The sequence below is a fragment of the Crocuta crocuta genome, unplaced genomic scaffold, assembly GCF_008692635.1.
Source record: "Crocuta crocuta isolate KB4526 unplaced genomic scaffold, BGI_CrCroc_1.0 scaffold271, whole genome shotgun sequence".
NCBI lineage: Eukaryota > Metazoa > Chordata > Mammalia > Carnivora > Hyaenidae > Crocuta > Crocuta crocuta.
Window position 1 is genome coordinate 1,814,618 of NW_027527824.1, and position 25,373 is coordinate 1,839,990.

Below are 25,373 nucleotides of genomic sequence, written 5' to 3' on the forward strand. Positions count from 1 at the left end.
ATATATATATATATATGATGGAATATTATTTGGCAATCAAAATGAATGAAATCTTGCCATTTGCAATAATGTGAATGGAACTAGAATATATTATGCTAAGAAAAAGAAGTCAGCCAGAGAAAGACAAATATCATATGATTTCACTTAATGTGGAATTTAAGAAACAAAACAGATGAACACAGGGGAAGGGAAGGAAAAAAAATTAGTTAAAAGTAGAGAGGGAGGGAAACCATAAGAGACTCTTAAATAGAGAACAAACCCGAGGGTTGCTGGAAGGGTGTTGGGTGGGGGGATGGGCTAAATGGGTGATGGGCATTAAGGAGGGCACTTGTTGGGATAAGCACTAGGTGTTATGATATGTGTAAGTGCTGAATCACTAAATTCTACTCCTGAAACCATTATTACACTACACGCCAACTAACATGGATTTAAATAAAAAATTTTAAAGAGTGTTTTGGGTAAACTAGGACTACTTGCAGTTTCCATTTCACAGCATCCTGAATCATAGCAAATGATCTCTTGCATACAAGGTTAAAGCCATGATTTCTACTTCAGCAATCACATAAACAGACCAAAGCAATTAATTTGCTCTTATGATTCTTACTTAATTTTAAAGATATCATATTACGATACTACGCTGTCTTCACTTTAATTCTCAAACACCTTTCAATTTAAATCTTATGCTTAGAGTTAAGTATACATAAACATTTATGTCAAGATAACATTTTACAAATTTTCTCCTGTATGTAGTAAGGTGTTTAAAATTACTTCAATATAGGTTTTAAATTACATGCATTATGCAGAAATCCACATAAAGTTAATCACAGGCATTCAAATTTACACATAAATTGAACCAGCAGATACTACAGAAGTCATACATTTAATTGCCAACCTAAAAGACTGAATGAACAGGAGGGAACTCACATATCAGAAGTAGAAAAAAGATCTTTTAAGTCCTTGATTATGAAAAAGCAAAGACAGGCCTTCTTCACTGTCCAAAATTCAAGAAAATTGAGAATCATTTGGTTCATACCACTAACTTTCCAGCTTCCAGCTATGACTTTAAAAAATTTTTTTTAATGTTTTATTTATTTCTGAGAGAGAAAGAGACAGCATGAACAGGGGAGGGTCAGAGAGAGAGGGAGAAACAGAATCTGAAACAAGCTCCAGGCTCTGAACTAGCTGTCAGCACAGAGTCCGACGTGGGACTCAAACCCATGAACTGCAAGATCATGACCTGAGCCGAAGTCAGGCGCTCAACCAACTGAGCCACCCAGGCGCCCCCCAACTATGACTTTTTGAAGGTCAGCCATTTCTTACTCAAATGAACAAATGGCATCAATGGAGGGGTTTATTTTTTGCTAGATTTTTCAGAATTCCAAATTTTAAGTAATAATAATAATTCTTATATATGGATTACTATGTGCCAGGCACTATTTCACAATAGTGAGAGAAGATGACAGTATTCCTCTTAGAAAGAAAAGAAAAATGGTATCTGGAATTTATAAATAATTACTGAGTAGGTCTGAAGACCATCCTTGAGAAGGTTTGATTTATAAAATGCCTGGCCCACTGCTAAGGGTTGTATTTATGTCATCTGATAACTCTATAAGCCAGGTGTTATGGTGTCCATTTTACAGAGCCAGGATTTGAACTCAGACAGTTGGCTCTTTCTCATTATAATAGAGTAAAATATCTACACCACACCTGTATTGTGATTTGAAGAACACCTGCATATTTTTTAAGTTTAAAACAACAACAAAAAATTGTGTCTAGGAGGTAAGAAGCATCAAATGAGACTTTAAACTCTCATTTGAATCCAGAAAAATATAACCAATCTTGCAATTCCAGTGAAAGCAGATTACTTGTGAATTTTCACACAAATTTGGCAAGAGAAATTCTTAAAATTTTCTTGTAGAATCTTTTTGAAATATATTTTTAGAAGTTATTTTGCATTCTTAAATGTTTTTGGCTTTTAAGGAAAATACTGACATACATGTTTTCTGTTATTTTATATAACCATTATAAATGTTGGCCTGGATCTAAACTGATTGACATGGAAATTTCACGATATGCTGAATAAAAAATTTTGCAAAAATGGTTTGTATAGTGTAATTCTTAATCTATTCTGTAAAAAATCTTAAGCTTAAATTTAAGATAAATATTTAAATTGTGTTATTAGGTGGCAATGTTACAGGTAATTTTCCTTTCTTCTTTAAATCCTTTCATTATCTGAACTTTTTTTTCTTTTTACAATTCTACTTACTTTTATAAGCAGGAAAAAAATTTAATTTATTAAAAACCTTCACTAATCAGAGGTTTTTACAAAATAAAAAAATAGTTTTGTAAGAAGAGTTGCAACTGCTCTAAAAAAATTCCCTAGTTTGGCTTTCACAGGTAGCATTGAAATGATTTTATTTATTTAAACTGTTCTCTAAACCATAAAAACTATTATACTAATACATAATCTTATAACTACTGATCCCCTCCTCTCAGAAATCAAAGGGACAAGGAAAGACAGCACAATGCAGAAATAACTTTGAATAACTTTATATTATAATTACATTTGATCAGGCTTTGAATTTCCCAAATGTAATTTTTTTTCTCTTTTAACATTTATTTACTTTTGAGAAAGAGACAGAGAGAGAGAGAGAGAGAGTTTGAGCAGGGGAGGGGCAGAGAGAGAGGGAGACACAGAATCTGAAGCAGGCTCCAGGCTCTGAGGTGTCAGCACAGGGCCTGATGTGGGGCTCAAACCCACAAACCGTGAGATCATGACCTGAGCTAAGTCGGACACTTAACCGACTGAGCCACCCAGGCACTCCCCCTCAATGTTATTTTCTTTGAAAAGCCATTGCATACTGTATAAAGCTGCTCCCCCTTGTCTGAATAGTTGTAAATAGCAAAAGAAGAAAACAACCAGGTTTAACATTTTTAGATTTTCAGCAACACCTGTTTTTCCCTCAGGGAGTCAAAATTATAACTTACCATATAGCTTACTTTCTCTTAAAGATATATTATGAGATTCTGTGTCTATCTTCTAGTTCTAGAAACAGGCACATCAGCACCTGGCAAAAGCAGGCATCTCCTCAAAGATTACATGATAACATTACAGAAGAATAAGAAAAAAAACAACAACAAATATTGTGGCACAAAGAACTCAAGAAATCTTAAAATATATCTAGCTCTATTGTGAGCCAGCTGTACATCCTTACACAAGTCATTTATCTTAAAACAAAGAGTTTTGAAACTAGATGATCAACCATTCAATCAGCATTCAATGAGTACCTATGCGCAAGATACTACAGTAAACTGTCCCCACTCCCTTCCCATCCATGATTTCGCTTTCTGCAGTTTCACTCAACCACAGACTGGAAGCAGAGGAACTGACACATCATCAGATCAACAGTAGCGTAACGCTATGTCACAGTGCCTGTATCACTCACCTCCCTTCATGTCATCACATAGGTATTTTATCATCTCACATAAGAAGAGCAAGTACAGTACAATGAGGTATTTTAAGAGAGAGACCACATTCACATAACTTTCATTAGGGTATATTGTTATAATTACTCTATCTTATTATTCATTAGCACTGTGAACCTCTTACTGTGCCTAATTTAGAAATTAAACTTTATCATAGGTATGTATGTGCAGGAAAAAGGACAGTATGTACAGCATTTGGAACTATCCACAGTTCCAGGCATCCACCAGGGGTCACAGAACATACACCCACGGATAAGTAGGGATGACTGTATCTTACATGCAGTGGAGAGTTAAAGAGACTAAATGATGGAAAGATTTTACAATCTAATAGGAAAAAAATTTAAACAAGCAGTCTGCTGCTTCTGTGACAGAACATATTTTAAACGTTCTAGGTAAATAGGCTCCTTTTAAAATAAGTAAATTTTTGTAAAGAGAGGAGTGGGGTAAGGCCAGCTCAACATTCAGTCATTGATGCACTGCACAGCCAAATACATATAAGTGAAATGTTCAAGTTTAAATAAAGTGCATTATATTTTAAGTTCGTGGTATAAAGAGAATAAAAGAGACTTTAAAGCTATATACTTTCAAAAACTACTCCCCAAAACAATTAGGTCCTAAAAGTTTACTTACCTTCAAAAAAATTCCTTCACAAAAGTTAGTGTCTGCTTCATGGAGACATAATTCACTTCAGTAACCCATTGACCATATCTGATTACACTGGGCTCTGACTAAGGACTAAGAACTGCATGCTTACTACTTGAATAATTCAGCCAGCAATGGGGAGAAAATACTCCTCAAAACGGAACCAGTAGGGAGGGAGAAAAAAAGAAAATGGATAGGCCAGTAAACCAATTCAGAGAAAGCCTAAACACCACTCATGTGATCCACAGAATTATCGAAAGCGTTCATCTTTCCCACTACAGAAACCAGGGAGATAAGCAGTAGAGAAGCAGAGGCTGTTTTTTTTCCCCTACTTTCAACCTTTCCAAGTCAGACTGACTGAAAGAAGACAAATGAGAGCATGTGGATTATGTTTCTTAACTCTAACATAAAGCAACTATTTAACCTTGTGGTCAAGATAAAGCTTCAAACAAACTATAAGCAGAAAAAAATAATAGTGTAAATAAGAAGCTTAATCCAACCAATAAATAGAACTTATAGAGATGAATCAATTACTTCAAAAGACAAAAATGACTAACAGTCTCATATAGTATAGAAACATAAAAAGATAACAATACTGAAATAATTTCTTGCTAAAATTATTTTTTTATTTCAACATTTACTGCAGACAAGACTATAACAAGAATATGCTTATCTAATATATTGTTATAATCTTGTCTGCAGTAAATGTCTGTTGAAATAAAAAACTAATATATACGTACATACATATATATATATTCGAGAATACATGAATACAACAAAATTATTTCCTCAGACATTGTAACAAAATAGAAGACTGAGCACATGCTAATTTTCTGCTTCCAGCTAAAAACCCCATAGAATGTCAGGGAGAAAAAGAAGTCAGAAACTTTTCAATAGAATACAACTACAAAGGTGCAGGGGAGAAAGCATATGATTAGTGGTCAAGTTTACAAATACTCAAAAGACAGAATTGGTTTTCACATTCAAAGGTTGTGAACAATGTACAGAAAACATAAATTACTAGCTAGGAGAAGCATCTTATGTTTACTGGTCATTTATACATTTTCTGTATATTGTTTCTAGCTAGTAATCAGGTAAATGCAAAATACTAAAAATAATGGTAAAAATTTGGCAAGGATTTAAAGGGGCCTCCTTTTACCATTGGTGAGAGAGCAACTTGAAAAAGTCTTTTTATTTTTTTTATTTTTTTATATTTTTTAATTTATTTCTAGGAGAGAGAGAGAGACAGCATGAGCAGGGGAGGGTCAGAGAGAGAGGGAGACACAGACTCTGAAATAGGCTCCAGGCTCTGAGCTGGCAGCACAGAGCCCGATGCGGGGCTCGAACCCACGAACCGCGAGATCACGACCCAAGCGAAAGTCGGACGCTTAACCGACTAAGCCACCCAGGCGCCCCGAAAAAGTCTTTTTAAAAGGTAGTTTGCTAATATCCACCAAAATACAAAGTGTACATACCATTTGACCCTGAACTTTCACTTCTAGGAATCTAACCTAAAGGAAGTGTTTGTCTGCATATGTTCATGTGTATTCAGTGCAGCATCTCTTTACAACTGGGAGAAATTGGGAAGAATTTAAATAACTACTGATAATGGAATAGTTAAGTGAATTGTGCCTCATCTATATTATGAAATATCCTTCAGGATGAAAAAATATCTAGATGAAAACCTCACCTCCCACCAAAAAACCACATACTGTTAATAAAAGAGAAAGCTACAGAAAAGATCAATTATTCCTCAAAACTCCTAGCTTCTTTGAAGTATTTTCCATCAGACTGTAACACCCACAACCTCTCTTTGTGGTAGTCATCTACCTATCTCTCTGGCAATTCCCCTTATTCACAGAAAAACTTAGCACCTACATTTCTCTCCAACTACTTCAATGATCATTCCTGAAGATTTCAACATCAGTATACTCTCTCAGTTCCTGTACTTTCTCCTAAATAAGTCTTTTTTCCATCTTATTTCAGATAACTTCAGTTACCTATTCCTTGATCATATTCTAAATCTTGTTCTGTCCAATAACTAACCTACCTCCCAGTCTCACTTTTAAGCCTCTCACATTTAGACCACCACTTCCCTAGCTTTCCAGCTTGACCTGTAGACACTTGCTAGTGACCCTACTTTCACAATTCTCTACCACCATCAAAACTTCTAGTCCACGGACTCTACCATTCTTTCACTTTCCATCATGTCTGTCATCCTCTCAATTCCCTCTTGTAAATAACCTCAAAAACCATGGTCCAAAACTATAATGACTTCCTTGTATACATTTTCCAGTCCATTGCATCTCTCCTTCTGTCATACTTCCAGCAAAACCCTAATGCTGCTTAAACCCCAAAGTGTCCTAACTGGTCATATTTCCATTCTTGTCCCATAAGTCACAGACTGCTAGCTACCTATCCAACATCCATTTTTTCCTTCCTTATCAAGAAAACCCATATTTTACTTGGGAAGTTAATGTGGTCAGCTAAACTACTATGCTTCTAGCCTCCCTGACAGCCAGAGAGCGTCTATGACTCTGGACTATAAAGCACACGTGAAGTCACTGGGTGGGCTTTAGAGAAAGAAAAAAAAAAAAAAACCCAATTCAGCCGATTCAGCTCGTATGTGCCTTTCTGCTTCTGCTTGTGATTCTACATGTGATTCTAGAGAAGGATCAACCATCCCACACTATAAGGAGACAGGCACACTTGAAGATGTCTAAACAGAAAGACAAAAGGAACCTGACTTCCTGATATCACTTAGCTACAACATCAGCCCTAGGCTGCATATATCTGGTTTTTGCTACTATAGAAAAAGAAAACTCCTTGTTTGTTGGGTCATTATTTTGGGGTCTCTACTATTTACAGTAAATATAATTCCTAACTCCTCGGCTCATTATAGTTTATTCCCTACACAGCAACCAAAAACCTTTTAAAAGTATAAAGCAGATCATATTATTGGCTTCACATCACACTTAGAGTAAATTTAGGTTCCTTACCAGGTCAACTAGCCTTCTCTGATCTGGCCCTTCTATTTCTCCGAACTCATCTCCCACCAAATCCCTATACCACCCTTCCAGCCACCATGTGCACACTCAACCACGGCCACAGTGTTCCTTGAGCAAGGCAAACTTGTTTCTGTCTCAGGGGCATTTGCTGCTCCTCTGCCTGGAATACTCTTTCTTCATACCTCTACTTGGCTTGCAACCTCACTTGTCCCACGTAGCAGCTCCAATGTTGCCAGAGATGCAATGGACAGACCCTCCCGATGATCTAAAACAGTCTTTTTGTGTCTCCTCAAGTTTTCTCTCCACCCCCAGTAACTCTTCTGATCCTACTTTATTAATATATATTCAGTCTTTGATTGCTAATTTACTGTCTTCTGCACTAGAACAGAATCTCCCTGGGCAAGGACCTTGGGTGTCCACAGCACCATATCCCCAGTGCCTGGCACACAGTAGGGACACAAAAAATATCTGATGAATAAATGACTAGAATAAAAAGAATAAAGCGTGTGTATATGCACGTAAGTATATAAAGGACCTAAACTGCTGATACTAATTGACTATAAGGAAGATAATGAAAAATAAGGAAAAGAGGAATTTTCACATTTTGCTCTACATATTTCTGCATTATTTTTCTTATTAAAAAAAAGAAAATTATCTACGATACAAGGCAGGAAGAAAACTTTAAATATATTTGGAAATAGAAATCCACTGACATAATCATAAAATTTAGAAACTCAGAGTAACCTTAAGCATAATACTCCCCCACATGTAGGAGAATCTATGATTACTAAGTAAATATCTTTTAAAAGAACTAGAATTAGAGGAATAAAATTTCTTATTAAATTTCATAGCCCTTATAAAATTTTTTACTATCACTTAAACAAAATAAAATATGCCAAATAAAAAGTATATCAGTAGCATGTTTAACATCAAAATAGTAATGATGAGTTGTGTAGACTGAATTTCCACTTACCATCCCTTCCTGAGTAGAAACTTTTAAGGATCTTCCTTTTCTAGATATTCATACAAATAATTATATATTTACTTTGTTTTCTTTTAGAAAATAAAATATGCATTCTAAGAGACAAACTTTTTTTCTATCAAGTTCTCCATCCAAATGTCTAGTGCCTTTTAATTTTCCTTTACAACTTTATTAAGGCATATTTTACATGTTACATAATTTATCCACTTCAAGTGTATAATTCAGTGACTTTCAGTAAGTTTACCAACTTGTGAAACACACCATAATCAGTTAAAAATCTTCACCACACTGCAATTAAATCACACAGGTCCATTTATTCTTACTCCATTCTACCCCCTCCTCAATCAACCATTAATCTATGTCTGTCTTCATATATTTGCCTATCCCGGACATTTTCTGTACATGGAATCATGCAGTATGTGTATCCCTCATATCTGGCTCTAATGACTTAGCATCTTTTTGCAGTTCATCCGAGTGGTAGCGCATTTCATTTTATTGCTGAATATTATTCTACTGTATGGATATGCCATATTAGTGCCTTTTGATTTTATGGACTGAATTTCAATTTTCTAGGTTGCGTATGGATGCCAGATAACTTGGGTACTTGGAGTGGGTGGAGGGAGCTTTATATGTCATTTATTTAACCCAAATGACATAGGTGACCATTTTCCAAGCCCAATCCGGTACATAGGGTGAGATTGTCCTACCTTCACTTAAAAACCTTCTGCCACCAGTCCCTTTTAAAACCACTTTTCTGTCCCTCCTTCCTAATAAGAATAAAAGCACTGTTCTTCAAGGTTTCCTTCTCTCTCTCAAAGCTTATTAATAACCTCAACTCTTACTATGCATTCTGTTTAACCTGCTTTTTCTATCTCCAATCCTTGTTTTCTCTTTATCTTCAAGCTGATAGCTTTGACATTTCCATATTCTTTGTAAAGAGGTATATCAGAATTAAATACCTGCAGATTCTGGAATTTTATTTAAGAAGAATCTGTGGTTCTTTTGATGTGGTCACTAAAAATAATTTCTTCCTAAGTAGAAAAACAACTTTGTAAGTGATTTAACAACAGAAACCAACGCACCCTCATAATACTAATATAAAAGCAGCAAGAGAGGGGTGCCTGGGTAGCTAAGCTGGTTAAGCATCTGACTTCAGCCCAGGTCATGATCTCACAGTCTGTGAGTTGGAGCCTGGCGTCAGGCTCTGTGCTGACAACTCTGAGTCTGGAGCCTGCTTCAGATTTTCTGTCTCTCTCTGTCTCTGCCCCTCCCCTGCTCATGCTCTGTCTGTGTGTCTGTCTGTCTCTCTCTCTCTGAAACATAAACAAACATTAAAAGTAAATAAGGGGAGTCTGGGTGGCTCAGTTGGTTCTGCACTTGACCTAGGCTCAGGTCATGATCTCACACTTCATGAGTTCGAGCCCTGCATTAGGCTCTGTGCTGACAGCTCAGACCCTGTAGCCTGCCTCAGATTCTGTATCTCCCTCTCTCTCTGCTGCTCGCTGGCTCGTGCTATCTTTCTCTCTCTCAAATATAAATTAAAAAAAAAAAAACAAAAAAAAACCCTGGGGCACCTGGGTGGTTCAGTCGGTTGAGCATCCCACTTCGGCTCAGGTCATAATCTGACAGTTCGTGGGTTTGGGTCCTGCATCCGGCTCTGTGCTGCCAGCTTGCTCAGAGCCTGGGGCCTGCTTCAGGTTCTGTGCCTCCTTCTCTCTCTGTCCCTCCCCTGTTTGTGCTCTTCCTCTGTCTCTCAATAATAAATAAATGTAAAAAAATTAAAAAATTAAAAAATAACACTTAAAAATTTTAAGAAAAGTTTCTAGGTCATGATTTAAAAATAAAATATTTATTTGTGAAATAGAAAATATTAATAACATCAAATATGATAATATCTACTATATAAAAAAATTAAAATAAAATAAAATAAAATAAAGGGAGCATGAGGACCCAGGTCAACATCTGACACTCTCAATCAAAGGAGAGAGTCAAAAAATATATAGTAATTAAGCAGAGTTCTCTATTTTCTCCTTCATATGACCTTCTTAAATACTGACTTTTCCATTCAATATAAAATGCCACAATAATGTTACTGTCTCACCTGTTTTAAGATGATGTCTGATTCGAATTAAGTGGATTATTTACCTTCATAAAACATTAAATATCCACAGGTAGAATCATTTACGGAGATGTGTAAGGTATGGTTGTATAGGAAAAGGGCTGGGTAAGGATGATACAAATCTTGTAATATTCTTCTTATTACCAGCCTTTTTGACATCTTAATTCTCTAAGTGATTCTTGGATAATTAGCTCGAGAACATCAAAAGTAAGATGATGTGAACATAGCTAAAAGCTTTCCTAGTGGAAAACTTTCTCTACCTAGGAAATTATTTCACTACCCTCTGAATGGCCTAAGTTACAGTTCTTTTGGAGTACATAACAGAGTATAAGCAACAAAAGATAACACCAATTACATGTAATTAGAGGAACTTTGCAAGATAAGGAAAAATAATACAATAAATGCCAAGAATACCCCTCTTGATGGCCAGTTACTGCTGCAGGTGTAAGATAGGCCTGGTGAGCTACATTTTCCTCTTTGAAAAGGATAGCTAAAAAGGGGTTCTTAGTCAAGGTTTACTCTACTTCCATTATAGCTACAGTATAAGGTAGTACAGAGAAAGACAGGCTCTGCATTGTAAATTAAAAAAAAAAAAACCCACTAAGCATTCTTTAATGTCATTATTTCAATTTACTTTAAGAAAATGAGTGGTATGCTAATGTGTATACTATACCTTTCTCAGGCTTTCATATTCCTCACGAAGTTCCCCCGGCTTACTTAATTTGATTGGTGCTCTGAATATAAACTCTAGAGGAAAGGGAAAAGAAACACTTTTTAACAGAAGTTTCTAGGGAAGAACCCCAAACCTTGTCCTACTGCTGTTCTAATATTATAAACCACATGAAAAATTGTAGTTGTCTTTTTTTTTTTTTACAAATAGTTTATTGTCAAATTAGTTTCCACATAACACCCAGTGCTCATCCCCACAAGTGCCCTCCTCCATGCCCATCTCCCCTCCCCCCCACATCCATCAGTTCTCAGTTTTTGTCAGCATTCAAGAGTCTCTCATGGTTTGCCTCTCTCCCTTTCCCCCACCATTTCCCCCCTTCTTCTCCCCCATGTTCCTCAGTTAAGTTCCTCCTAATCCTCCTATACGTGCAAAGATGTGATATTTGTCTTTCTCTGCCTGACTTATTTCGCTCAGCATAACACCTTCGAGGTCCATCCATGTTGCTACACATGGCCGGATTTCATTGTTTCTCATTGCCATGTAGTATTCCATGGTATAGATAAACCACATCTTCTTGATGTGGGGCTGCACCAGTTATCAAGAATCAATTGTAGTTGTCTTAATCTGAATAGTCATTCATTTGTTAACAAATATTTATTAAAGGGTAAAAACCAGGCGCAGTTCTAAGAACCAGGGAGAAGCACTGAACACATAAAGCCCTAAGCTCTCGTGAGTTTACGATCTTACAGACAATAAACAAAGAAGTGTACATAATACCACCGGTGGTACTGTTACTGACGAAAATAAATGTAGGATGAGAGAAAAAGATTATTTTATATAGAATGGTCTGGAAGGGCCGCACTGATAAAATAACATGTTAAAGGACCTCAAGGAAAACTTTACTTAAAGTTCTTAGTTCAATGTTACCAAGTAACATTTTAAATGAGCTGAAGTTTTATTTATAACGCTGTATTTTTCTTTCTTTTTCAAGATTGCCATTGCCGGCAGAGTATTTTCCTGTATACAACCTGTAAATATTTTTAGTATATAACCGGATTTTTTACCCTTAAAGCCTTTGTGGTTTTTATTGGCCTACAGAACAAAGTCAAAACTCTTCAACCTTACATTCAAGGCTGTCCAAAGACAGATGACAACTTCATCTTTCTCCAGCATTGCATCTCTTAACCCTTGACTGTCTAGTTACAATAGATCTGTGCCATATATTTTTAAACCTTCTATGCCATTTTCTTAGCTGAAATTCTGTTTTCTCTCCTTATCTCTGTATAAAATCCAAGATATCCAGAACCACAGGAGGCATACAATACACATGGGTAATATAAATAGATGATAAAAATCCAAATTAAGAACAGGAATAAAAGATAAGTTCTAAGGGCACGTGGGTGGCTATTCGGTTAAGCATCTGACTCCTGATTTTGGCTCAGGTCATATCTTACAGTTGTGAGATCAAGCCCGTGCCTTGCACGGAGCCTGCTTAAGATTCTTCCTCTGGAAAATGGGTGATGGGCATTGAGGAAGGCACTTGTTGGGATGAGCGCTGAGTGCTGTATGTAAGTGTGAGTCACAGGAGTCTACCCCCACCACCAAGAGCACACTGTATACACTATATGTTATCCAACTTGACGATAAATTAAGAAAGAAAAACAAAAATAGAGCCTCTTTCTCCCTTGTCCTCTGCCCCTCCTCTGCTCATGTGCTCTCTCACTCTCTCTCAAAATAAATAAATAAACAAACAAACAAATTCTAAATGCTAACAAAAAGGAGAGGGAATGTACACATTTCTGTCTCCTTAAATGTGATACTTCTATCACTTCTATATAACTTCCGTATCACTTCTATATAACTGTGTATATGTAGTGATCAAAATAAAGTATTGATTTAAAGACTTACTAAGAACTCTATATCCCACTAAGGTTGATAAATATTTGTTGTAGAGAAGTAGGCTCCTCAAAATATTGACTTTTGTCCTTTTTCAGTTGTCTCAACTATTCTGAAAGACTCTAGCATACCTAAGAAATGTGAAAGATGGTTAGGAACCCTGGATCTAATGCAGAAGCAGGGAACAGTAACTTAAAGACTTACAAGTACTAGAGAATTGTTAGACTCTGCGTGTGGGAGGCAAACATTCCACCACCTTCACTCACTTAAAAAAAGTCCTGGTGACTATTTTCATCATATCCCTTAAGCACATTTCCAATTATAGGCAAACAGTATTTAAAATCTGATGCTTTAATGGAGAAGGAGAAGGAGACAGGAAAAAGAAAACCCTTAAGGCACTAAAGTACTTTCAATCCATTTATGGAGAACATACCACATGTAAAATACTTCATATATATTTTCTCAGTGAATGTTCACAGAAACTTTATAAGGTAGGTATTATACCCATTTTACAAGAAGGAAAATGAAAGGTTAATGGATTTGCCTAAGGCCACAAAACTAGTAAATGGCAAAACCAAGAGAAAACCATTAATAGGAATAAAGGGGGAAATTAAATAATGATTAAAAGGGCAACCCAACAAAGAAGATATGATAATCACGAACTTGTATGAACATATACCACAGCAAAAAAAAACCTAGTAAGATAAGGAAAAATTAATAAATCCAAAATAATGGTAAGAAATTTTAACACACCACAATTAAAAACAGATAAGGCAGACCAAAAGGTAGTAACAATGTAGAAAAACTGAACAAAAAAGTTAACTTGATCCTGATATTGAATGAATATATATTCCTTAAAGCAAACAAGGAACAATTAAAAATATACTAGGTCACAAAGAACTTTCAAAGAATTCATATTATACAGACTTTGCTCTTGTATCCTAGCTGCTATTTTCCAAGCCAAGTTTTCTGGCTACTTGGCTGGTTATTCGGGATTACCCAATATTCTTTTTCAATTTCAATTTCAAAAAAAATTATTTTTCTGCTTAAATTCGCCAGAGTAGATTTCTGCTGATTAAAACAGACAACTGGCTAATTGCATCTTTTAGATGGAACTATGAAATGCCCAATAAACCAAGCTATAGTAAAACAGGTTAAGGAAAAAAAGAGAGAGAAGACAAAGTAATACTAAGAATAAAGAGGAGGACCAAAATACAGATATTGCGGGGGAGGGGTAAATCTCCAAAGACTATCAAACAATGCTATAATGAATCATCTTGCCTGCATATCATTTTGTAAGTATATTCATAGATAAAATTGTTGGAATTAGAAATTGCCTGGTGGAAATGATGACAATTTTTATTTACTCTTGGAGAATGTGTTTTCTCTAAAATGGTCTTGCTAACATTTAGAACAAAACATCCAAAGAGCTTACTATCTTCATTACATAGCATAAATAATACAAAGTTAAAAGCCTGATCCCCAACTTAGAAGTTTCCAGAGCTTTGGAGAAGTCATCTCAACTACTTCCTCTTCTGTAAAATCAGAATATCATGGCAGGCCATCACGAGGATCAAATGAGTGTAATGAAAGTGAAAACTATAAACTATTTCAGCCAGTAGAGTGGCATGCAATAAAATCTACTAACTATAAAATTGTCTCTGGTATTGGAGAGAGAAAGAAGCTGTGGTTTGGTCTGGTTTACTTGCAAGTACAATTTACAACAAAAAAATATATAATTATCCAATTGCTTTGATAAGTATATTACATTGCAAGTTAAATTCAAGTTAAATTTTGGACACCTATTAAGAAATATCAAAGCTCATATATAAGGCCAAGTGGAACTGAGCATACTGACTGAAATCTTACTGGGCCTTGACTTATTTGAGAGTAGAAGTTAATGAGTAGGGTAGAGGTGAAGTACCAATTTACGTTCACCAAAATCAGTACTAATATAGATTAGCTTAATCTTGGAGTAAGATTAATAATGCTTAGGGGCATCTGGGTAGCTCAGTCAGTTAAGTGTCTGGCTTAGGCTCAGGTCATGATCTCACGGTTCATGAGTTTGAGTACCACGTCGGGCTCTGTGCTGACAGCTCTGAGCCTGGAACCTACTTCAGATTCTGTGTGTGTGTGTGTGTGTTTCTCTCTGCCCTTTCCCCGCTCACTCTCTGTCTATGTCTCTCTCTCTCAAAAATAATAAACATTAAATAAAAATTTTTAATGTTTAATGTTTTAACAATTAAAAAATGCTAAATAATCAAGATCACTTTTTGCCCCAACAGAACTGTGCTACATTAAATGGCATCATGCCCAAAAGTTCACAAATTACATAAATACAAAAAGTTGTGAATTGGTACAACATGGTATTAACTTAAATATTGAATCTTATTTCCCATATTACTAATGCCCTCTAGAAACGTCAACAAGGAAAAAAAAACCCATCTTTATCCTGTGGACTTGCAAAAAGAACACACTAGATTCTGATACTTGCTCTGTCAATTAAGTGAAAGTATTTAGAAATGCCAAAGCTTCTCTTTGCCTTTGTCTCTTCATCTATCAAATAAAGATCAAAATACTGGCCAACCTACCTCCTAAGAATGCAGAAGATCACAATTAATAGTAGTAGTAATCAATGAAGAATCCCTATAATAAATAAAAACAGCTAACATTTAATAAAAGTACACTATATGCTAAATGCTGCATACACACACACACACACACACACAGTAGAAAGGAATTAACATAGCAGACCTCACTGCCTATCTTAAAAGGCCCACTTATAAGGTTGGCCCTTGGATGACTGGTACCTAGGAACTTGAATTTCAGGAGAGTTCCTACCCCCACCCCCACCCCCAACTGGTTAGGTACAGGTTTAATACACCTAAACTGTTTATGGAAACAATACAGTGAATACCTTCTTTCAGGCTGGGAGTCTGGAATTTTGGTACATGCTAGGCAGAGGGTGCCCATCATCAGCCTCTAATAAAAAAAACTCTGCCTAATGAGCTTCCCTTCACACCGTGTTATAGCAACTTGTTGCTAGGGAAATTAAGCATGTCCTGAGTGACCTAACTGAAAGAGGACTCTGAAGGCTTTCATCTGGTTTCCGCTGAACATTGTCCCGTGTGCCTTTGCTGATTCTGATTTGTATCCTTTCACTATAATAATTCATAGCCAAGAGTGTGACTATATGCTGTGTCCTATTAGAACTGCTGGTGAATCACTGTAACTGAGTGGTCCTGGGCTTTCTGGAGAAATACACACACACACACACACACACACACACACACACACACACACACACATCAGGGACTAAAATTAAAATCTCTTTAGATCTCAGTTTCAACCTGAGAGACAGGGTGGTGGCACACTAGATAACTTCTAAAGTTAATGATTCAGTAACAATATTTTTATTTCATTTTAATTTACTACTCAATGGGTTTCTCTAAATTCTGAAATACTCTATTAAAGTTTAACATGATGGTAAAAATGTTATTAGATTTTAAACTTACATAAGAGTAGCTATAATATCTACACAACTTCTTTGAAGCTTTTTGAAATGTGGTGTTTCAATCCACTTGGACTATTGAAAAATGGAACAGAAAAGGGCCAGAAAAATGAAAGTCTCCCCCTTTTAAATCAGAATCTTTTACAATGTCTCTTAAAGCTGACTAGAGACTTTTAATGTTTTTTATTTATTTATTTATTTATTTTTGAGAAAGAGAGAGAGAGAGAGAGAGAGGAGGATCAGAGAGAGAGGGAGACACAGAATCAGAAGCAGGCTCCAGGCTCTGAGCTGCCAGCACAGAGCCCAATGCGGGGCTCGAACCCACGAACCGTGAGACCATGACCTGAGCTAAAGTCGGACGCTTAAACGACTGAGCTACCCAGGCGCCCCAGAGACTTTTAAAAATATACAATGAACTATTAAAACTCAAAAGAAAATAATCATATTTTTTAAATGGGTAAAAGACCTTAACAGACACCTCACCAAAGATGTACACATGGCAAATAAGCACATGAAAAGATACTCCATATACTATGTCATTAAACAGTTACAAATTAAAACAAGATACCACTACACACCTATTAGAATGGACAAAATCCAAAACACGGACAAAACCAAATGGTGGCAAGGATGTAGAGCAACAGGAACTCCATTCATTGGCAGCGAGAATGCAAAATGGTACTTTGGAAGACAGTCTGGCAGTTTTTTTACAAAACTAAACATAGTCTTACCATATGATCCAACAATTGCACTCCTTGATATTTACACATAAGAGTTGAAAATGTATGTCCATACAAAAACCTGCACAAATATATTTTCATCTGCTTTATTCATAATCATCAAAACTTAGAGACAACCAAGATATCCTTCAGTAGGTAAATGGATAAATAAACTGTGGTACACTCAGAAAATGGAATATTATTTAGTGTTAAAAAGAAATGAGCTATTAGAAACATGAAATGACATGGAGGAAACTTAAATGCATATTACTAAGTGAAAGAAGCCACTGTGAAAAAGCTACATACTAAATGATTCCAACCACATGACATTCTAGAAAAGACAAAATTATGGTAACAAGAAAAAGATCAAGGATTGCCATGAATGAAGGGGGGTAGGGATGAGGTGCAGAGCACAGAGGATTCTTACCCCCAATAAAAACACACTGTACAGGGGCACCTGGGTGGCTCAGCATTTTAAATGCCTGACTTCAGCCCAGGTCACGATCTCACAGTTTGTGAGTTCAAGCACAACACTGGGCTCTGTGCTGACAGCTCGGAGCCTGGAGCCTGCTTTGGATTCTGTGTCTCCCTCTCTCTGCCCCTCCCAGCTCCCACTCTGTCTCCGTCTCTCAAAAATAAATAAAACTTTTAAAAATGTAATAAAAAATACTCTGCATATCATAATGATGGATATATAATGATGGGTTTGTCCAAACCCACAGAATACACAAGAGTAAAGTCTAAGGCAAACCACAGACTGTATGATTATAATGTGGCATTGTAGGCTCATCCTTGGCAACAAATCTGATATTTTTGTGAATGACATTGAAAATGTGGGAGACTAAAAACACCAATACCCTCCTTAGTCCAGAGGAGTTAGTCCCAAACCCAATTCCTCCACCAGCTTCTATAGGGATTTTCAAGTATTTTAGCAGCATAGAAGTAACTACTCACCTTTCCTTCACTGCACTGAAAAGACAAGCTAGAAACTACTTCAGGTGTCACCCAGGTGCTGAATATCTTGGTATTTTTAAATGAATCCAATGGTTGTAATACTTTCTTAATGCCCCTCCTCCAACTACTACTATTTTAACAGGAAGTGAAACTCTCTAAGGATATGATGCCTTAAGAATGACACATCCCTGTGGCTGGTGACCTAAATGGAGTATTGTATTCAGTCTAATGTGAACTGGAGGAGGAGCTATACTTCCCTGAAGGTCCTTCCTAAAAAAGGATAGTCTCTGGGTTGGGATGACTGGGTTATTAATAAAGGCAAACAAACAAAACAAAATAGAAGACAGGCATTTTTCTAATTGTACCAAAACCTCAGGAATGAAGTATCATTGTCAAACCATACTCAGTACAAAATTAGAAGAAGAAACTTGTTCAACTGTACTGGGAAGATGTTAACCCTAAGAACTCCCAAATCCAAAGTTAACCATTCCTTGGTACCTGGCTATGCTTGAGTTTTCACCCCTGTATGTTCAATTTCTTATCAGTACATCAGAATGAACAAGAACTTTGGACTCAGCTCCCATGACCTACATCTTAATTTGGATCCTCATACTTACTAGCTATTTGTCCTTGGGCAAATAAAAAAAAATCTTTTTGGGTAATTTCCGTCTCTATCACCACCGGCAGCACCATTATGATGGCTGGCAGTTACGTAACACTTAACATTATGCCAGGCTCATTTCTAAGCACTTTGCATTTATTAACTCACCTAATTGTTATAATGACCCAAAAGGGAGATACTATTATCCCAATTTTATAGAGCATTTAATTTGCCCAAGGCTATGCTGCTATCAGTGAAAGAGCTACGACTTGAACCCAAGCAATCTGGCTCCAGAATCTGTGCTCTTATCCGCTATTCCTTATTGCTTCTTTATAATCTATTTTTTAAAGCCTAAAAACCCTATAAAACAATGGGCAAACAACATGAACAGGCAGCTAATAGTAAAAGATAAATTCACGGGTTGGCATCCAACTCTTAATTTCAGCTCAGGACATAGTCTTGTGGTTTGTGAGATTGGCCCCCTGAAGGAGGAAGCGTAGAGCCTGCTTAGAATTCTCTCTCCCTTTCTCTATGCCCCTACCCTGCTTGCACGCACTCTTCCTCTCTCTCAAAATAAATAAGTAAACATTTAAAAATAAATTCAGATGATTTACAAACATATTAAAATATGTTCAGTTTCACTCATATTTTAAGATACTAAGAACTTTTAAAACAAAACACTTTTTTATCAGATTGGCAACCATCAAAGAGTTTGATAAAGACAAGAGTTAGTAAAGGTATCCTTTATCTTAAAGATATATCATACATGTATACAAAGATGTATGTACAAGAATGTTCACTGTGGATACTCACAATACTAAAGATTGAAAACAACCTAAATATCCTTCATCTTCATTTTTAAAAATTTTTTTAATTTAACTAATTTTTTTTTTTACAAAAACCTAAATATCCTTCAATTAGAGAAACAGAATAAATTATCAGATGACTGGGATACCATGAATCTATTTCTATATTGTCTGTTTTTATTCCTGGCCTGGTTTCCTGGTTTACCTGGTAATTTTTATTAGAATGTCATTCATGATGTATGAAAAACTGTAGAGGCTCTGGATGATACTACATTCCTACAGAGGATTCATCATATTCTCCATAAGCATTTAGAATGAGGGCAGATCACCTCATAATACAATCAGGACATGAGCTGATTCAAGGCTGGCTGCAGTCTGTAAAACCTGTAAAGCTTACCCTGCTTTGTAGCCCTCCAAGGCTCTGAGAGTCTGGGTGTTTACCAAGACTACCTTCCTTGGAAGGTCTTCAACTCTTCTCTCCACTGAAGAACTGCTACAAGAGTGCATTGCTTTTCAGTAGCTTTCTGTGAAGGTTCTTAGCCTTTTTTTTTTTACCCTCCACAGTTTAAGAATCAACAAATCCTTAAGAGAAAAACAGCAGGTACAGGGGAAAAAGGGAGTAGGGGAAATGAACCTCCTTTCTCTCTGGGATCTTGGCCTCTCAAGTTCTTGCTGCTCTGGCAGCCTTGAACTACAATTTTTGTATCCCCAGCTTGATGAAGAAAGCTCTACTATCTTTTCACCTCTTAAAGTTACACTCTCCAGTTGTCAAGAAACCACAAATGTCTCAAGTTCTGGCTGCTTTAGCAATGTATCAATGCCTTCATATAGATATTTTTTTAAATCAGGCTTCTCTAGTTATTCTCAGCAGGAGTTTTGGTCTGCTACAATCTGCTCCATCATAGCCAGAAGCAAAATCTACATTTTTCATAAGCATTGGAAAAGACAATTTTTTTTATCATGAGATGACAGACCATTACTATAGAAGGAATGAGCAGTTAGGAAGAATACAAAAGTAGAGAATATTCCTTTGAGAAAATCAAGAGAGGAATACAGTAAAGGTAAAACATTTGTGTTCTAAGTCCTAAAGAAACTTAAAATCTTACTAGGGAAGGAAAAACATACTTAGGTGAGACAGTTATAGAATGTCAAAGAGTTATAAAACTCAACATGTAAGAGCTGCATAGAACAGGGCCACCTGGCTGGCTCAGTCAGTAGAGCATGTGACTCTTGATCTCAGGGGTATAAGTTTGAGTTCACATTGGGTGGTGTAGAAATTACTTAAAAATAAAATTTTTTAAAAAAAAAAGAGCTGCATAGAACAGCAAGGAGTAGAAGTGCACAACAGCAAAATGAAGACAATGAATCCAAGTACATCTTCTATAACAAAGCATATGTAAGTGCAGAGATCCACAGGAAACAAGAGGCCATTCTCCATACTAATTTCAAGGCTACCTGCTTGTACTGTCTACCAAACAACCCCTATCAAATGGAATATGTGAAATGAGAAATCTTAATGTTAAATTAAGCATATCATTTAGAATTAGGAAGGTGGAGACACTCAGAATGAACTACAAATCTATTCTAAAACTAAAGTGTTTTCCATTTTATCTACTATTTTTTGGTTTACTCCTAAGAGTGCAGATGACAGCCAAGTACTATTAAACTAATACAACTGTTCATTTACCCACTTGCCCAAGATGAGTAACAATTTATAGCAAGCAATATAAAGACTGGTTATCTGGGGAAAAGAAGGGTAGAGAGAGAAAGTTAAAAGCTAATAAAATGTTAATACTAAACTTTAAGACTGCTTACTTAAGTACTGTAATTAACACCACAGATTACCACTACATGAACCTACACTGCTTGTACTTTAAAACTTTCCTTTGGCAGAGAACTAATCAAATCAAAATGTCACAGTTCACATACCAAGAACATATAAAATGCTTATAACTTTCGACCTAATAATTAATTTCCAGGAATCTAAGAAAAAAATAATCTAAAATACTTAAAAACTTTTACATAAAAAGATTTTCACTGCAACCTATTCATAATTGCAAAACAAAAACTGAGAATAACCTGAAAGTCCAATGTTGAGAGAATGGTTAGGCTAATTATGGACAGTCTATCTGTCCATGCATGATTATTCTGCCATCAAAATTATATATAAAGACCTTTAAATAATGCGAGACATAAAACAGAAATAATAAGATAGAAAGATAGAAAACCACTTAGAGATGCAAGTTGCCAGACTCAATGCCTTATAATTTCAAACATAAAAAATAAAAATAAAAACATTAAACAGGGGCACGTAGCTGGCTAAGTTGGTAGCACATACAACTCTTGGGAGTTGTGAGGTCAAGCCCCACACTGGGCATAGAGCCTACTTAAAAAAAACACTAAACATAGAAATAGGAATAACAAGTGGAAAAAGAAACAGCAATATAAATGTAGAAGTCACAAAAATATTAGTGATAACGTTCTAAGTTATCATGTAAAAAGCATGTAAGAATAATGAAAAAAAGCTTCCAGATATTAGGAAATTAAAGCAAGAACAATCAGTGAAGAAGGGAGTTGCTGTGGGAAGAAAAAATACACCAAAAAAGGCATGACACCTGAAATTAATACTACACTATATGTTAACTAACTGGAATTTAAATAAAAACTTGAGGTGTGTCTGGGTGGTTCAGTTGGTTGAGCACCCAACTTGATTTTAGCTTAGGTCATGACCTCACAGATGTAAGATCAAGCCCCGCTTCAGGCTCCACACTGAGCATGGAGCCTACTTGGGACTCTCTCCCTCTCTCTCTCTCTCTTTCTCTCTGCCCCTTTACCTGCTTGCGTGCTCTCTCTCTCTCTCTCTCAAAATAAACATTTTTTAAAAAAGCCTTGAAATTAAAAAAATGGCACGAGACCCTTTCCCCAAAACATTTATAATATAGCTTATTAGTGAAGACAAATTCATAAAGTTTTTAAAAGAATTTAAATAACAACATAGATGATGACAGATGCAATGTCACAAAATAAACAATTGCTTAGTGAAGCGTACAAGCAAACACTGCAATACACACCACCCAAGCACAGGAGGAAGAGAACCAGGGCTAGGAAGGAGAGGCAAGGCTTTAAGATGGGATAAAGGAGAGTCTAAGTGGTAAAATTTAGTTAAGTAAAAAGATGGAGAGAAAGCAATTCATGTGAACAAAACATGAAGTATAAAGGCTGGACAGTGAATAAATATGTTTTCCTAGAACAGAAAGGTTGTACAGACCAGAAAGGTAGGCTGGGGGCCAGATTATAGAGAACCAAGGTTCTCTATGAAGTTAGGCTAAGGAATCTAAACTTCACCCTGTCGACAGCAATGATAATACTACCATATTTAATCTTATTAATATGGTAAGACTGTTAATAAACTATAAAACCTGTTATCCCACATGCTTGGGGAATAGGTTGTTCTTTACTTCTATGTGGTAAAAATGCCAAATTTGGGCAGAATCCCCCCCGGCATACAGTATGAAGGAGGTACTTCTGTGATTCTATCAGGCATGCCTGCCTGGGTTGGTCACTCAGTTAAACTTTTTTTTTCTAAATATAGCACTTTATCTGCCATATGAGTATGCCTGTTAAGTACGAAACCACAGGCTATAGAGACCGCTTAGATACTCTCATTTACCAGTTTGACACTGGGCACACTACAACTTCTCTAGCCCTCAGTATCCCCATTCCTGAAAGGATAACAATAATGCCCTTAAATAAACTATTATGAATGATTAAATATGATTTAATGTAATGTGTCTGGTACAGTGTTGGCTATATAATTGATATTCATTAAATGTAGAGACTTCCCTATAAGGATACAGGGATATATATCAGGGATATAAATTTCTTAGAATTATAGGAAAATATAAGGAATTCAATGAAAAACAATGGCACCAAAGTGTTTATACATACACACACACACACACACACACACACACGTATATATAAACAATGGGAATGGAAATATACTTACTAAATTAACTGTTAATAAAAATTAATGAAATACTCAAATTTCAAGTTGCATCTTGCTCCCTTAAAGAATTAACCTGATTTGTACCATGATCTGGAAAGAATAATGAGCAGCCCAAGGTTATAGGCTCATAGCCAGATAGTAAATATTTCAGGCTTTGCAGACCGTAAGGTCTCTGCCCACTCTGCTATTGTAGCATGAAAGCAGCCATAGACAATAAGTATGGCTGTGTTCCAAAAAAACTTTATTTACAAAAATTAACAGCAGGCTGGATCTGGCCTCCTGACTCTAGTTATCAACACCTGGTGCTAAAGGTTTGCATACCCCCCAAATTTATATGTTAAAACCTAACCCCCAGTGTGATGACATTTAGAGGTGGGGCCTTGCAAAGGTGATTAGGTCATGAGGGCAAAGCCCTCATGAATAGGATTAGTGCCCTTATGAAAGAGATGCTAGAGAGCCCCCTTGCCCCTTCAGCAAGTGAGGATGGACACAGCAAGAAAATGACAGTCTGTGAACTAGGAGGTGGACCCTCACAAGACACCAAATCTACTATCATCTTGATCTTTGACTTCCCAGCCTCCAGGACCATGAGAAAATAATTTCTGTTGTCTATAAGCCACCCAGTCCATGATATTCTGTTATAACAGCCCAAACTGACTAAGACACATGGATTGGAGAAAGACAAAGTAAGAGAGTAGAGATCAACAGGATTTGTGAAAGCAGGGATTAAACAAAAGTAAACTGAAAGCAGTAAGTTTCCTTGTTTAGTCCAGAAATGGCCCAAAACAATTAGACATGGTTAGGCAGCCTGCACTGCATCAACACAGTCAAAGCAACAGGAGACACAGAAGCAGATATAGATATAGGAATATTGCAGAGATGGAGGCCTGTGGGTCTAAGCAGAACAAGGCCACCATATGGTTGTCCCCACTATATCCATCATAGTACAAAATCCTTTGGACTTAATTTCTACTGTTTGAGGCAAAGAATCATTCACATTAGTTCACAAGGTGGAATGATACCAAAATTAGAAAGAATGCAGGATTTGGAGCTATACCACATGCATTCAAATCTACCGCCCACTGGATAAATATTAATAGTCTTTACCCTCGCAAAGCCTGTATTTCTTCTTCTGTAAAATGGGAGTACTACCTACCATAACAGGGTTGTTTTTCTCATCGAATCTTCCGATGTCTACTCGGTACAGATTCTGTGTGTATTAAATAGTAGCCAAATTGCTCTCTTGAACTCTTTGTCTTTCCATCTGTCATCAACACTGCTTCCATGGTTTTCTATAAAACAGAGACCTTGCCCTGTCATCCTCCTGGCTTCCCTCTGCCTGCAAGATTTATAAACAGTACCCAATCTACCACTCCAGCCACATTTTCCCATTCCCGCAATACCTCTCCCCTCCCCAGCCTTAACACATCTTGCTTCCTGGATATGCCATACCCTGTCCCCTCTGTGACTTTATATATGCCACTGCCTCCTCCTAGAATGGTTTTTCTCCTTCTCACTATACAATGACTACTTCCAAACCTAATCCATCGCCCTCTCCTTTGTGAAGCTTTTCCCACTAACCCAGAGAGAATTACATTAGCTTCCTGTAGGCCCTCATAACATTCTGCACTTCTCTGAATGGTAGTAGCACTTATTACCTGTGCTATAGTTATTTGTCTCTGCCTCTGCCTCCCCAAACTAGGAGATTTCCTTTAAGATGGGGATGATCTCTAGGTATGTGTCTCAGTGTAAGACAGTGACCTAAAAAATTTTTGTTGAATGAATCAATGAGAAAGGTCTTTAATACCATTAGCACCATTTTATACTAAAGTCATTCAAAGAACTTATTGTCTGAAGGAAGATGAAGTTAATAAAGCTTTTTATAATTAAGGCAAAGGTAAACTTTAGTAAAGTCCAATCTTTTGAGGTTTTATTATAATAGTTTCGCAGAACCAAATGCAGACAAACAC

General features: G+C 36.4%; 1 protein-coding gene across 1 annotated transcript in view; it reads right to left on the reverse strand.

The window, feature by feature from the left end:
* RNF169 (ring finger protein 169) overlaps positions 1 to 25,373 on the reverse strand; it is a 101,192-nt gene that overhangs the window by 59,861 nt on the left and 15,958 nt on the right. Inside the window, exon 4 of the mRNA XM_077777718.1 lies at positions 10,911 to 10,984. Within this exon, the coding sequence (XP_077633844.1) occupies positions 10,911 to 10,984 (74 nt within the window). The remainder of the gene's footprint in view (positions 1 to 10,910; positions 10,985 to 25,373) is intronic.